Raw genomic sequence first — 14,652 nt, 5'->3', positions numbered from 1 at the left:
ACTGCTATCTATCAGAAATGGTGTAGGGTCTCTTGCTTGGGCGGGGGGTTGGACTGGATGACCTACAAGGTCGCTTCCAACTCTATTCATTTGTAATCTGTAATTCCTATTCTATTCTATTCCTATTCTATTCCTCTCAGCCCTGGTTCCTTTAAGAGCATATGCCTTCTGTGAAATAAAACAGAATGCCTGCCCTCACTTATTTTATGTATTTATTTTATTTATTTATTTTGTCCAATACACAATACATATAGAAGAGAATAGACACAAAGTAATATATATAAAGATAATATGTAAAAATAGAGAAGATATATGAAAGGAAGAAAATATATATGATATATGAGATAAAGGAGAGACAATTGGACAGGGGATGAAAGGCAGGCTAGTGCACTTATGTACGCCCCTTACTGACCTCTTAGGAACCTGGAGAGGTCAATCGTGGATAGTCTAAGGGAGAAATGTTGGGGGTTAGGGGTTGACACTATTGAGTCTGGTAATGACGTTACACACTTCTTCATCTATAAGTCATATAAGTTTATGCAGAGTAGATCAGTGTTTCCCAACCTTGGCAACTTGAAGATATTTGGACTTCAACTCCCAGAATTCCACAGCTAGCAAATGCTGGCTGAGGAATTCTGGGAGTTGAAGTCCAAATATCCTCAAGTTGCCAAGGTTGGAAAACACTGGAGTAGATGACCAAACTGATAAACCAGCAAAAAAAACTTGCTTAAAGCTCAGTAGCAGCTCTGACAATTTTGCAATTTTATAGGGGGAATTCATGACAAGAGATTGTGAATTCGATCCTAGGTAGAGGCAAATGTAGCGCCTCCTACTTGGGCAGAGGGCTGGATTAGGTGACCTGCGAAGTCCCTTCGAACTCATTTTAACCTGTTTCCTCCCAAGGGTGGATTGTGCGGTTGCAGTAAGTCCTCCGCCCCTGAAGGGCGCTAGTGGCGCGCTCTTCCGGTTTCCCTTCTACCCTCTCCCGGAAGCTGCGCCTTGTCTGCTCCACGTGTTGAGAGTTAGTTTCGACGCTGGGTAAAGCAACTGCAGGCTGAGCTCCGCCCGGGCAGTTCCTCGCAACTTCCCCCCCCCTTCTCGCCCGCCCGCCCGTCCCGGGTCTGTGGTTCTTCGCCCCTTTCCCTTTCCATGACCCGGGGCCCGGCCTTCCCTTGCCCGCCTCCTCTCGCAGCCCCATGGCAGCCCAGCAGCTGGAGCAGATCCTGGCGCTCTTGCTGCAGCCTGACAATGCCGTCATCCAACAGGTAGAGCTGGGGAGGAGGAGGAGGCAAGAAAGGATGGAGTTGGGGGCATGGGGTGGGGGGTGGGGCTTGGCCCTTGCAATGGGGAGGGGGAGCATGGTTTTGGAGAGGGCGGGGTGGGTCAGTGGAAGCAAGCAGTTTACAACGGTTCGTTTTAGTGGACAGTACGAAGTTGCAGTGTCCGGGGTGGGGAGGGAAAGGGGCTTGTGACCGTTTGGCACACTTAACGACCTTGTATCTTTACGGCTTAGGTTAAGGGGTTGCCACAAAGAAGAGGGAGTCAAGCTATTCTCCAAAGTACCCGAGGGCAGGACAAGAAGCAATGGGTGGAAACTAAACAAGGAGAGAAGCAACTTAGAACTAAGGAGAAGTTTCCAGACAGTCAGAACAATTAATCTGTGGAACAGCTTGCCTCCAACATTGGAAGTTTTTAAGAAGATGTTGGATAACCATTTGTCTCAAGTAGTGTAGGGTTTCCTGTCTAAGCAGGAGGTTGGACTAGAACAGTGATTTTCAACCTTTTTTGAGCCGCAGCACATTTTTTACATTTACAAAATCCTCGGGCACACCACCAACCAAAATGACACTCTAACACAATACATATTATACATATACAGTGTTCCCTCGATTTTCGCGGGTTCGAACTTCGCGAAAAGTCTATACCACGGTTTTCCAAATATATTAATTAAAAAATACATTGTGGGTTTTTCCCCCATACCATGGTTTTTCCTGCCCGATGACATATGTCATCGTCAAACTTTCGTCTGCCTTTAATAAATATTTTTTTAAATAAACTTTAATAAATAAACATAGTGAGTAATAATCTAAATGGTTGCTAAGGGAATGGGAAATTGCAATTTAGAGGCTTAAAGTCTTAAGGGAAGGCTTGTGATACTGTTCATAGCTAAAAATAGTGTATTTACTTCCGCATCTCTACTTCGCGGAAATTCAACTTTCGCGGGCAGTCTCGGAACGCATCCCCCGTGGAAATTGAGGGAACACTGTAGTTAATAATATAGTTTCTAAATGTATTTATACTCAGTGTGAAACCTGGGCCTGTTTTGATGAACACAAAAGGGATATCCTGGCAGAAATGGTAGTTCGGGGACCCATGTTTAATTTCCCCATGGCACAGCTGACCATGTCTCACGGCACACTAGTGTGCCGCAGCACACTGGTTGAAAAACACTGGACTAGAAGACCTCCAAGGTCCCTTCCAACACTGTTGTTATAACAACAACAATAGAGTTGGAAGGGACCTTGGAGATTTTCTAGTCCAACCTCCTGTTTAGGCAAAAAACCCTACACTACTTCAGAGAAATGGTTATCCAACATTTCTACACTGCCCTGAGTTGGTTGAGAAGGGCAAAATGTAGTTACGCATAGAGGTCTAACAAATAAATAAATAAATAAATAATTACCTATCTATCTATCTATCTATCTATCTATCTATCTATCTATCTATCTATCTATCTATCATCTATCTATCATCTATCACCTATCTATCTATCTAATCTATCATCTATCTATCTATCATCTATCTATCTATCTATCTATCTATCTATCTATTTATCTATCTATCTATCTCTCATTGGAGATTGTCTCCTAGCCCCTTCTCTGTGGGGTGCCTCAGGGGTTAGTCCTCTCCCCCCTACTTTTCAATATCTACATGAAACCTCTGGGTGAGATCATCCGTAGGCACAAGGTGAGTTACCACCAGTATGTTGATAACACTCAGCTCTACATCTCCACCCCATGCCAATTCAGTGAAGCAGTGGAAGTAATGTGCCGGTATCTGGAGGCTGTGAGGGTCTCGATTTTATTTATTTATTTATTTATTTATTGGATTTGTATGCCACCCCTCTCCGTAGACTCAGGGTGGCTAACAACAGTAATAAAAAACTGCATGTAAATCCAACACTAAAACAACTAAAAAACCCTTATTGTAAAACCAAACATCCATACAAACATACCATGCATAAATTGTAAAGGCCCAGGGGGAAAGAATATCTCAATTCCCCCATACCTGACAGCAGAGGTGGGTTTTAAGGAGCTTACGAAAGGCGAGGAGGGTGGGTGCAATTCTAATCTCCGGGGGGAGTTGGTTCCAGAGGGCTGGGGCCGCCACAGAGAAGGCTTTTCCCCTGGGCCCCGCCAAATGACATTGTTTTGTTGACGGGACCTGGAGAAGGCCCACTCTGTGGGACCTAACCAGTCGCTGGGATTCGTGCGGCAGAAGGTGGTCTTGTAGATACCGATGGGTGTCAACAGGCTCAAACTCAACCCTGACAAGATGGAGTGGCTGTGGGTTTTGCCTCCCAAGGACAATCCACCTGTCCATCCATCACTCGGGTGGGGAAGGGGAATTTTGACCCGCAACTTGGGTGTCCCCGATCCACAGCTGACTTTAGAACATCATCTTTCAGCTGTGGTGAATGGAGCATTTGTCTAGGTTCGCCTGGTGCACCAGTTGTGGCTCTATTTGGACAGGGAGACTTTACTCACAGTCACTCATGCCCTTATCACCTCAGTGTTCGACTCCTGCAATGCTCTCTACATGGAGCTACCTCTGAAGAGTGTTCAAAAACTACAAATCGTGCAAACTGCAGTTAGGCAAGCAGGCATGGGCCTTCCCAGGCAGGCCCATGTTTCTCCAGCACTCCGCAGACTGTACTGGTTGCCGATTGGTTTCCAGACACATTTTTTAAATAATAATAATAATAATTATTATTATTATTATTAATAATGATCCACTGGAACTTGTGCCAGAACTACCATTTACCAGTGGCAAAGAACTGGTGGGATCATAAGCCCGAAAAAGTGGTCGAAAATGAGCAAGCAAAACTTCTGTGGGACTTCCAACTTCAGACTGACCGAATTCTGAAGCATAACACACCAGACATTGTGATCATGGAGAAAAAGAAAGTATGGATCATCGACATCGCAATCCCTGGGGACCGCAGAATTGAGGAGAAGCAGCTAGAGAAATTAGTGAAATACGAAGATCTAAAAATCGAGCTGCAACGACTCTGGCATAAGCCAGTGAAAGTGGGCCCAGTGGTACTTGGCACGCTGGGCGCAGGGCCAAAGGATCTCAGCGGACATTTGAAAACCATCGGAATTGACAAAATCTCCATCTGTCAATTGCAAAAGGCCGCTTTACTGGGATCGGCAAACATAATTCGCCGCTACATCATGCAGTCCTAGGTGCTTGGGAAGCGTCCGACTGGTGATGAAATACGAAATCCAGCATAGTGATCTCGTTTGCTGTGTTGTGTTAACATAATAATAATAATAATAATAATTATTATTATTATTATTATTATTATTATTATTATTTATTAGATTTTTATGCCACCCCTCTCCAAACTCGTATTGGTTATGACCTATAAATATTGGTTATGACCTATAAACACCTACAGGGCATGGGACCAGATTACTTACGGGACCGCCTTCTGCTTCATACATCTCAGCGGCCGGTCAAGTCCCACAGAGTCAGCATTCTCCAGATCCCATCCACTAGACAATGTGGCCTGGCGGGTCCTAGAGAAAGAGCCTTCTCTGTGGTGGCCCTGGCCCTTTGGAATTAGGCACTAAAAACACATCTACACCGGCAGGCCCGGGGACTCTGAGTGACAGCTTTGCTCTGGCCATTAGTATGAAAGTGGAACTATTGTTTTATTGTGGGTTTTATGCATTTTCTAAACATCTTAATAGTACTTATTTGTATTGTATGTATTTTTACTTTTGTGAGCTGCCCTGAGTCCGCAAAGAGAAGCGTGGCCTATAAGTTTAAATAAATAAATAAGTAAATAAACATCTTAAAAACTTCCAGTATTGGAGCATTGACAAGTGGAAATTCTCCTAGATCCACAGCTAAGGCTAGAGCAACATCTCTTGTCTGTGACTAGGGGGGCTTTCGCACAAGTTCATTGGTGGGCCAGTTGCTGGCCTATTTGGACAGGGAGTCTCTTCTTACATTCACTCATGCCCTCATTAACTCTAGGCTCAATTACTGCAATGCGCTCTACTTGAAGGACATTTGGAGACTTCAATTAGTCTAGTATACAGCCGCAAGAGCCGTGTTGGGCATACCCAGATACTCCCACATTAGTCCAGAACTCCGTGAGCTGCACTGGTTATCATTTGGTCTCCGAATGCAATTCAAGGTGTTGGTTATGACCTATAAAGCCCTACATGGCATTGGACCAGATTATTTACGGGCAGAGGTGGGCTGCTAAGGTGGAACAGTGACGTGCGCTCGCCCCTGTGCCTCAGTGCTAGCGGCATCCGATGCCCTTCATGGCACCGGACCAGAATATCTCCGGGACCGCCTTCTGCCGCACGAATCCCAGCGACTGGTTAGGTCCCACAGAGTTGGCCTTCTCCTGGTCCCGTCGACTAAACAATGTCGTTTGGCGGGACCCAGGAGAAGAGCCCTCTCTGTGGCGGCCCCACCCTCTGGAACCAGCTCCCCCCGGAGATCAGAACTGCCCCCACCCTCCTTGCCTTTCGTAAAGTTCTTAAGACCCATCTCTGCCGTCAGGCATGGGGGAACTGAGACATCTCCCCCGGGCCTATACAGTTTATACATGGTATGTTTGTGTGTATGTTTGCTTTTAATAATGGGGTTTTTACTGTTTTTTAAATTATTAGATTTGTTTTTATATTGTCTTTGTTATTGTTGTGAGCCGCCCCGAGTCTACGGAAAGGGGGGGCATACAAATCTAATAAATAATAATAATAAATAATAATAATTCTGCTACTGCATGCCTGCGTGCGATTTCTCTACCTGCCCAGGTGCAATAGCATAATTGCACTGGACTCCACTAGTACTCAGAGCCACGGGGGTGAACACACCTCACCATTCCACCTTAGCAGCCCATCTCTGTTTACGGCACCGTCTTCTGCCTCATGAATCCCAGCAACCGGTCAGATCGCACAGATTCTGCCTCTCCGGGGCCTGTCAACCAAACAGTGCCAACTGGCAGGTCCACAGGGGAGAGCCTTCTCTGCTGCGGCCCCAGCCCTCTGGAACCAACTCCCTCTGGAGATTCACACCGCCCACCCCCTCTCCTTGCCTTTCGAAAGGCACTCAAAACACACCTACGCCGGCCGGCCGGCCTGCGGACCCTGAGTGACAGCTTTTCTCTGGCCATTAGTATGAAAGAGGAATGATTGTTTTATTGTGGGTTTTGTGCATTTTCTAAACATTTTAATAGTACTTATTTGTATTGTATGTATTTTTATTTTTGTGAGCCGCCCTGAGTCCGCAAGGAGAAGCGCGGCCTATAAGTTTAAATAAAAAAATAAGTAAAAAAATATCTTAAAAACTTCCAGTATTGGAGCATTGACAACTTCTGGAGGCAAGCCGTTCATGTCTTGGGGAAAAGGAATCCTCAATCTGAGTATTGTATTGGCAGTTCTGTGTTAGCAAAAACTTCAGAAGAGAAGGATTTAGGGGTAGTGATTTCTGACAGCCTCAGAATGGGTGAACAGTGCAGTCAGGTGGTAGGGAAAGCAAGTAGGATGCTTGGCTGCATAGCTAGAGGTATAATAAGCAGGAAGAGGGAGATTATGATCCCACTATATAGAGTGCTGGTGAGACCACATTTGGAATAATACTGTGTTCAGTTGTGGAGACCTCAACTACAAAAAGATATTGACAAAATTGAACGGGTCCAAAGACGGGCTACAAGAATGGTGGAAGGTCTTAAGCATAAAATGTATCAGGAAAGACTTAATGAACTCCATCTGTATAGTCTGGAGGACAGAAGGAAAAGGGGGGACATGATCGAAACATTTAAATATGTTAAAGGGTTAAATAAGGTTCAGGAGGGAAGTGTTTTTAATAGGAAAGTGAACACAAGAACAAGGAGACACAGTCTGAAGTTAGTTGGGGGAAAGATCAAAAGCAACGTGAGAAAATATTATTTCACTGAAAGAGTAGTAGATCCTTGGAACAAACTTCCAGCAGACGTGGTAGATAAATCCAGTGTCACTGAATTTAAACATGCCTGGGATAAACATAGATCCATCCTAAGATAAAATACAGAAAATAGTATAAGGGCAGACTAGATGGACCAGGAGGTCTTTTTCTGCAGTCAGACTTCTATGTTTCTATGTCAGGAATTTCCTCCTTATTTGTAAGTTACTTCTCTCCTTAGATTACTCTCCACCCATTTCTCCTTGTCCTACACTCAGGTGCTTAACAATTATAAATAAAATATTACTTAATAAAACAATTCAGATTGTTTTATTTAGCATCCTAGTATGATTTGTTTGCTCATTTAGTATCCTATGGTTATCACTAAGTATTGCATCATATGATTTTCGATGAATGTACAACTTTTTTATGTACAGTGAGAGCTTATACACCAAAGGCAAATTCCTTGTGTATCCAATTAGACATGGCCAATAAAAAATTCCGTTCCATTCCATTTTGAATCAAAAAGAGGGCTGTGAAAATATTTGCTGACTCCTCACATCTGGACATAAATAGTTTCACCTCCTATCCTCTAAACCAGGGGTCCCCAACCACCGGGCCGCGGACCAGTACCGGGCCGCGGGGCATGTTGCACCGGTCCGCGGAGTCAGCAGCTGCCGGCCCTCCTGCCGCCGCCCCCTACCTCCAGTGCTTCACCTCCCGCTGGGCAAGAGGCCTCAGGAGGCAGGGTGATGGACGGGACAGAGGGGCAAGAAGGACCGGGAGGCTCAAGCCTCTTTTAGCTTCTGCCGTGGCATGCCTTTGCGTTTTTGGCTGGGGGGGAGGCAGGAGGGCCGGCCTGACCCCCTCCCTCCAGCGCTTCGCCTCCCGCCGGGCAAGAGGGCTTGGGAGGCAGGTTCTGCTGGCCACAAGGCAATGGCGGGAAAGAGGGGCGGGGAGGACCACCATGCTTAATCCCGCCCCCCAACCACACCCCTTTCCACCCCCACCAGGCCATAGAAAAATTGTCTTGCTGAAACTGGTCCCTGGTGGAAAAAACGTTGGGGACCACTGCAAACCAGTGATTTTCAACCTTTTTTGAGCCGCGGCACATTTTTTACATTTACAAAACCCTGGAGCACATTGAGTTTGGGAGGGGGGGGCGCTAAAAAAAGTTTGGACAAAAAAATTCTCTCTCTCTCTTCCTTTTTGCTCCCTCTCTCTTTCTCTCTCTCTCTCTTGCTTTCTTTCTCTCTCTCTTGCTTTCTCTCTCTCTTGCTTTCTTTCTCTTGCTTTCTTTCTCTCTTTCTCTCTTGCTTTCTTTCTCTCTCTCTCTTATTCTCTTTCTTGCTTTCTCTCACTCTCTTTCTCTCTCGCTTTCTTTCTCTCTTGCTTTCTTTCTCTCTCTCTTATTCTCTTTCTTGCTTTCTCTCGCTCTCTTTCTCTCTCGCTTTCTTTCTCTCTCTCTTTCTTTCTTTCTCTCTTGCTTTCTTTCTCTCTTGTTTTCTCTCTCTCTCTCTCTCGCTTTCTTTCTCTCTCTCTCTTGCTTTCTTTCTCTTACTCTCACTCTCTTTCTCTCTCTCTATTGCTTTCTTTCTCTCTTTCTCTCTTGCTTTCTTTCACTCTCTTTCTTTCTTTCTTTCTTTCTCTTGTTTTCTTTCTTTCTCTGAGCTTTGCAGCACAGCTGACCATGTCTCATGGCACACTGGTGTGCCGCGGCACACTGGTTGAAAAACACTGCTCTAAACAACATTATAGAGTATTGTACACCAACTAGACACAAGAACAGTTTTTTCCCTGCACGCCATGATTCTGCTAAACAAATAATTCCCTCACCACTATCAAAGTATTCACTAAGGCTGCATTCCTGTTATTATTTGTCTTCTCATCTTTCCTAACACACATCTCCTTCCACTTATGACTGTAGGACTTATATTCTTACAATTTATATTAATATTGATTGTTTCCCGATCGCTTATTTGTACCCTATGACAATCATCAAATGAGCCCCATGATTCTTGACAAATGTATCTTTTTCTTTTATGTACTGTACACTGAGAGCATATGCACCAATGACAAATTCCTTTTGTGTCCAATCACACTTGGCCAATAAAGAATTCTATCCCATTCCATATTTTATTTATTTATTTATTTATTTATTATTTATTTATTTATTTATTTATTATTTGGATTTGTATGCCGCCACTCTCCAAAGACTCGGGGCGGCTCACAACAAGTGTAAAACAAATCATCAATAATCCAATTAATTAAAATATTTAAAGATTTCCTCTTCTCTTCTCTTATCTTCTCAATTATCTTCCAATTTTCTTCTAAATCATTTCTCTTCCCTTTTCTCTTCCATTCTCTATTAATTCTATTCTCTATTCCATTCCATATTTACTCTTCTCAATTCTAATTCTCTATTCTATTCTCTATTAATTCTATTCTTTATTCCATTCCATTCTATATCTTCTCTGCTACTCTCCCCTCCCCTCCCCTCCCCTCTTCTAATTCTTTTCTATTCTCTATTAATTCTATTCCCTATTCCATTCCATATTTACTCTTCTCTTCTGTTCTAATTCTATTCTCTTTTCTATTCTATTCTCTATTCATTCTCCTCTCCCCTTCCCTCCCCTCCCGTCCTCTCTTCTAATTCTTTTCTATTCTATTCTCTATTCCATTCCATTCCGTATCTCCTCTCCTCTCCTCTGCTCTCCTCTGCTCTCCTCTCCCCTTCCCTCCCCTTCCCTCCTCTCCTCTAATTCTTTTCTATTCTATTCTCTATTCTATTCCATTCCGTATCTCCTCTCCTCTCCTCTGCTCTCCTCTGCTCTCCTCTCCCCTTCCCTCCCCTTCCCTCCTCTCTTCTAATTCTTTTCTATTCTATTCTCTATTCTATTCCATTCCGTATCTCCTCTCCTCTCCTCTGCTCTCCTCTGCTCTCCTCTCCCCTTCCCTCCCCTTCCCTCCTCTCTTCTAATTCTTTTCTATTCTATTCTCTATTCCATTCCATTCCGTATCTCCTCTCCTCTCCTCTGCTCTCCTCTGCTCTCCTCTCCCCTTCCCTCCCCTTCCCTCCTCTCCTCTAATTCTTTTCTATTCTATTCTCTATTCCATTCCATTCCGTATCTCCTCTCCTCTGCTCTCCTCTGCTCTCCTCTCCCCTTCCCTCCCCTTCCCTCCTCTCCTCTAATTCTTTTCTATTCTATTCTCTATTCCATTCCATTCCGTATCTCCTCTCCTCTGCTCTCCTCTGCTCTCCTCTCCCCTTCCCTCCCCTTCCCTCCTCTCCTCTAATTCTTTTCTATTCTATTCTCTATTCCATTCCATTCCGTATCTCCTCTCCTCTGCTCTCCTCTGCTCTCCTCTCCCCTTCCCTCCCCTTCCCTCCTCTCTTCTAATTCTTTTCTATTCTATTCTCTATTCCATTCCATTCCGTATCTCCTCTCCTCTGCTCTGCTCTCCTCTGCTCTCCTCTCCCCTTCCCTCCCCTTCCCTCCTCTCTTCTAATTCTTTTCTATTCTATTCTCTATTCCATTCCATTCCGTATCTCCTCTCCTCTGCTCTCCTCTGCTCTCCTCTCCCCTTCCCTCCCCTTCCCTCCTCTCCTCTAATTCTTTTCTATTCTATTCTCTATTCCATTCCATTCCGTATCTCCTCTCCTCTGCTCTCCTCTGCTCTCCTCTCCCCTTCCCTCCCCTTCCCTCCTCTCCTCTAATTCTTTTCTATTCTATTCTCTATTCCATTCCATTCCGTATCTCCTCTCCTCTGCTCTCCTCTGCTCTCCTCTCCCCTTCCCTCCCCTTCCCTCCTCTCCTCTAATTCTTTTCTATTCTATTCTCTATTCCATTCCATTCCGTATCTCCTCTCCTCTGCTCTCCTCTGCTCTCCTCTCCCCTTCCCTCCCCTTCCCTCCTCTCTTCTAATTCTTTTCTATTCTATTCTCTATTCCATTCCATTCCGTATCTCCTCTCCTCTGCTCTGCTCTCCTCTGCTCTCCTCTCCCCTTCCCTCCCCTTCCCTCCTCTCTTCTAATTCTTTTCTATTCTATTCTCTATTCCATTCCATTCCGTATCTCCTCTCCTCTGCTCTCCTCTGCTCTCCTCTCCCCTTCCCTCCCCTTCCCTCCTCTCCTCTAATTCTTTTCTATTCTATTCTCTATTCCATTCCATTCCGTATCTCCTCTCCTCTGCTCTCCTCTGCTCTCCTCTCCCCTTCCCTCCCCTTCCCTCCTCTCTTCTAATTCTTTTCTATTCTATTCTCTATTCCATTCCATTCCGTATCTCCTCTCCTCTGCTCTCCTCTGCTCTCCTCTCCCCTTCCCTCCCCTTCCCTCCTCTCTTCTAATTCTTTTCTATTCTATTCTCTATTCTATTCCATTCCGTATCTCCTCTCCTCTCCTCTGCTCTCCTCTGCTCTCCTCTCCCCTTCCCTCCCCTTCCCTCCTCTCCTCTAATTCTTTTCTATTCTATTCTCTATTCTATTCCATTCCGTATCTCCTCTCCTCTCCTCTGCTCTCCTCTGCTCTCCTCTCCCCTTCCCTCCCCTTCCCTCCTCTCTTCTAATTCTTTTCTATTCTATTCTCTATTCTATTCCATTCCGTATCTCCTCTCCTCTCCTCTGCTCTCCTCTGCTCTCCTCTCCCCTTCCCTCCCCTTCCCTCCTCTCCTCTAATTCTTTTCTATTCTATTCTCTATTCCATTCCATTCCGTATCTCCTCTCCTCTCCTCTGCTCTCCTCTGCTCTCCTCTCCCCTTCCCTCCCCTTCCCTCCTCTCTTCTAATTCTTTTCTATTCTATTCTCTATTCCATTCCATTCCGTATCTCCTCTCCTCTGCTCTCCTCTGCTCTCCTCTCCCCTTCCCTCCCCTTCCCTCCTCTCTTCTAATTCTTTTCTATTCTATTCTCTATTCTATTCCATTCCGTATCTCCTCTCCTCTCCTCTGCTCTCCTCTGCTCTCCTCTCCCCTTCCCTCCCCTTCCCTCCTCTCCTCTAATTCTTTTCTATTCTATTCTCTATTCCATTCCATTCCGTATCTCCTCTCCTCTCCTCTGCTCTCCTCTGCTCTCCTCTCCCCTTCCCTCCCCTTCCCTCCTCTCCTCTAATTCTTTTCTATTCTATTCTCTATTCCATTCCATTCCGTATCTCCTCTCCTCTCCTCTGCTCTCCTCTGCTCTCCTCTCCCCTTCCCTCCCCTTCCCTCCTCTCTTCTAATTCTTTTCTATTCTATTCTCTATTCTATTCCTATTCCTTTCAAAATTCAGACGCTTGCCCACAGACTTGTAATTTACGTTGCTAAGTGAGACAATCCTAGAATGAGCTTTGTCCCAGTTTACAACTTTTCTTGCCGCCTTGGTTATGTGAATCCCTGCCGTTGTTAACTTAGTTGCGCAGCGATTGAGGAATCCGACTTCCCCGTCAACTGAGCTCGTCATTAGATCACACAAAAAAAGGGATCGCGTGACTCCGGCACACTGCCGCCGACACAATTGTGAGTCGCTTCCCAATGCAAATCCCACGACGGGGATGTCACAACACTCGTAGAGTGTGAAAAGTGGTCCTAAGTCATTTTTTTCCAGCACTGTTGTAAGTTTGAACGGTCGCCAAAGGAACCACTGTTTAAGCCGAGGTCTACCTGTATTGGAGGGCAAGGTTAACCCTTTGCTGCCTGTTCTTCTATCCTACCAGGCAACGGCCCAGCTGAAAGAAGTCATGAAGCAACCGGCAGCTCTTTCTCACCTCTGCCACGTCATGACAAGCTCACAAGATCCTCAGGTAAGTCGCAACATGCTCAGCCCGGTGAGGTGGGTCTCAAAACACGAGGTCGTTTTTAAATAAAAGGTGGCTGCGAGGAAGGAAAAGGAGAATAGCCCTCGATGTTCAAGACAGGTGGACTTCAGCTCCAAATGTTTGCAAAATATATATGTCAATAGCAATAGCACTTAGAGAGAGAGAGAGAGATAATAGACAGGATGTAGATTTGATAGGATATAGATTTGATAGAGAGATAGGTAATATATAGATGTTAGTAGGTAGATAGCTATATAGCTAGACAGATTAGATAGTTAGAGATAGACAGATAGATAGATAGATAGATAGATAGATAGATAGATAGATAGATAGATAGATAGATAGATTAGAATTGATATTGATATTGCTGCCAATCTGCCTTCCATTGAGGACCTGTATACTGCACGAGTCAAAAAGAGGGCGGGTAAAATATTTACTGACCCCTCACATCCTGGACACAAATTGTTTCAACTGCTACCCTCAAAACGTCGCTACAGAGCACTGCACACCAAGACAACTAGACATAAGAACAGTTTTTTCCCGAACGCCATCACTCTACTAAACAAATAATTCCCTCAACACTGTCAGACTTTCTACTAAATCTGCACTTCTATTCTACTAGTTTTTCTCATCATTCCTGTCACCCATTTCCTCCCATGTTGACTGTATGACTGTAACTTGTTGCTTATATCCTAAGACTTTTATTAATATTGCTTCTTCATTGCTTATTTGACCCCTATGACAATCATTAAGTGTTGTACCACATGATTCTTGACAAATGTATATTTTATTTTATGTACGTTGAGAGCATGTGCACCAAGACAAATTCCTTGTGTGTCCAATCACACTTGGCCAATAAAAATTCTATTCTATTCTATTCTATATGGATGGATATTGTTTAGATAGAGAGATAATACATAGGTGGTAGGTAGGAAGATGATAGATAGCTAAACAGATTAGATAGACAGGCAGACAGATAGACAGACATATTATTGATATGGATATAGTTTAGATAGAGAGAAAAATAATATATAGACAGTAGGTAGGTAGAGGATAGATAGATAGATAGATAGATAGATAGATAGATAGATAGATAGATAGATAGATAGAAAAATAGAATAGATATTGATATAGATGGATATAGTTTAGATAGAGAGATAATATATATATATATATAAGTGATAGGTAGGTAGGAAGATTATAGATAGCTAAACAGATTAGATAGACAGACAGACAGACAGAATATTGATATGGATATAGTTTAGATAGAGAGAAAATAAATATATAGGCGGCAGGTAGGTAGAGAATAAATAGATAGATAGATAGATAGATAGATAGATAGATAGATAGATAGATAGATAGAGGGTCACTCAGAGGGTCGTTGGTTTATGGAATTCACTTCCAGAAGAGGTCGTGACAGCTGTCAGCCTGGAGAGCTTCAAGGCAGGATTAGACAGATTCATGGATGCCAAGTGTATCGGTAGTTATTGAAGTGGATGTCTATGTGCCGCCTCTATGTTGGTTGAGACAGGCAGGATTTCCTTGAGTACCAATTGTTGGGGGTCACCCCCCAACAATCTGGGTCCTCATTTGACCCACCTCGGAAGGATGGAAGGATGAGTCAACCTTGAGCCTGGTGAGATTCGAACCGCCGAATTGCAGACAGCTGGCAGT

General features: G+C 44.2%; 1 protein-coding gene across 3 annotated transcripts in view; it reads left to right on the top strand.

Moving 5' to 3' along the window:
• Positions 1-1,003: 1,003 nt before the first annotated feature.
• The window catches only part of IPO4 (importin 4), a 62,005-nt gene continuing 48,356 nt past the window's right edge, over positions 1,004-14,652 (top strand). For all 3 annotated transcript variants that reach the window (XM_070729646.1, XM_070729645.1, XM_070729647.1), the window contains exons 1-2: positions 1,004-1,265; positions 12,877-12,963. In XM_070729646.1, the coding sequence (XP_070585747.1) occupies positions 1,197-1,265; positions 12,877-12,963 (156 nt within the window). In that variant the 5' untranslated portion in view covers positions 1,004-1,196. The remainder of the gene's footprint in view (positions 1,266-12,876; positions 12,964-14,652) is intronic.

This window comes from Erythrolamprus reginae, chromosome Z (assembly GCF_031021105.1).
Source record: "Erythrolamprus reginae isolate rEryReg1 chromosome Z, rEryReg1.hap1, whole genome shotgun sequence".
Lineage (NCBI taxonomy): Eukaryota > Metazoa > Chordata > Lepidosauria > Squamata > Dipsadidae > Erythrolamprus > Erythrolamprus reginae.
The sequence above is the reverse complement of the archived record's forward strand: the minus strand, read 5'-3'. Positions and strand labels throughout refer to the sequence as shown.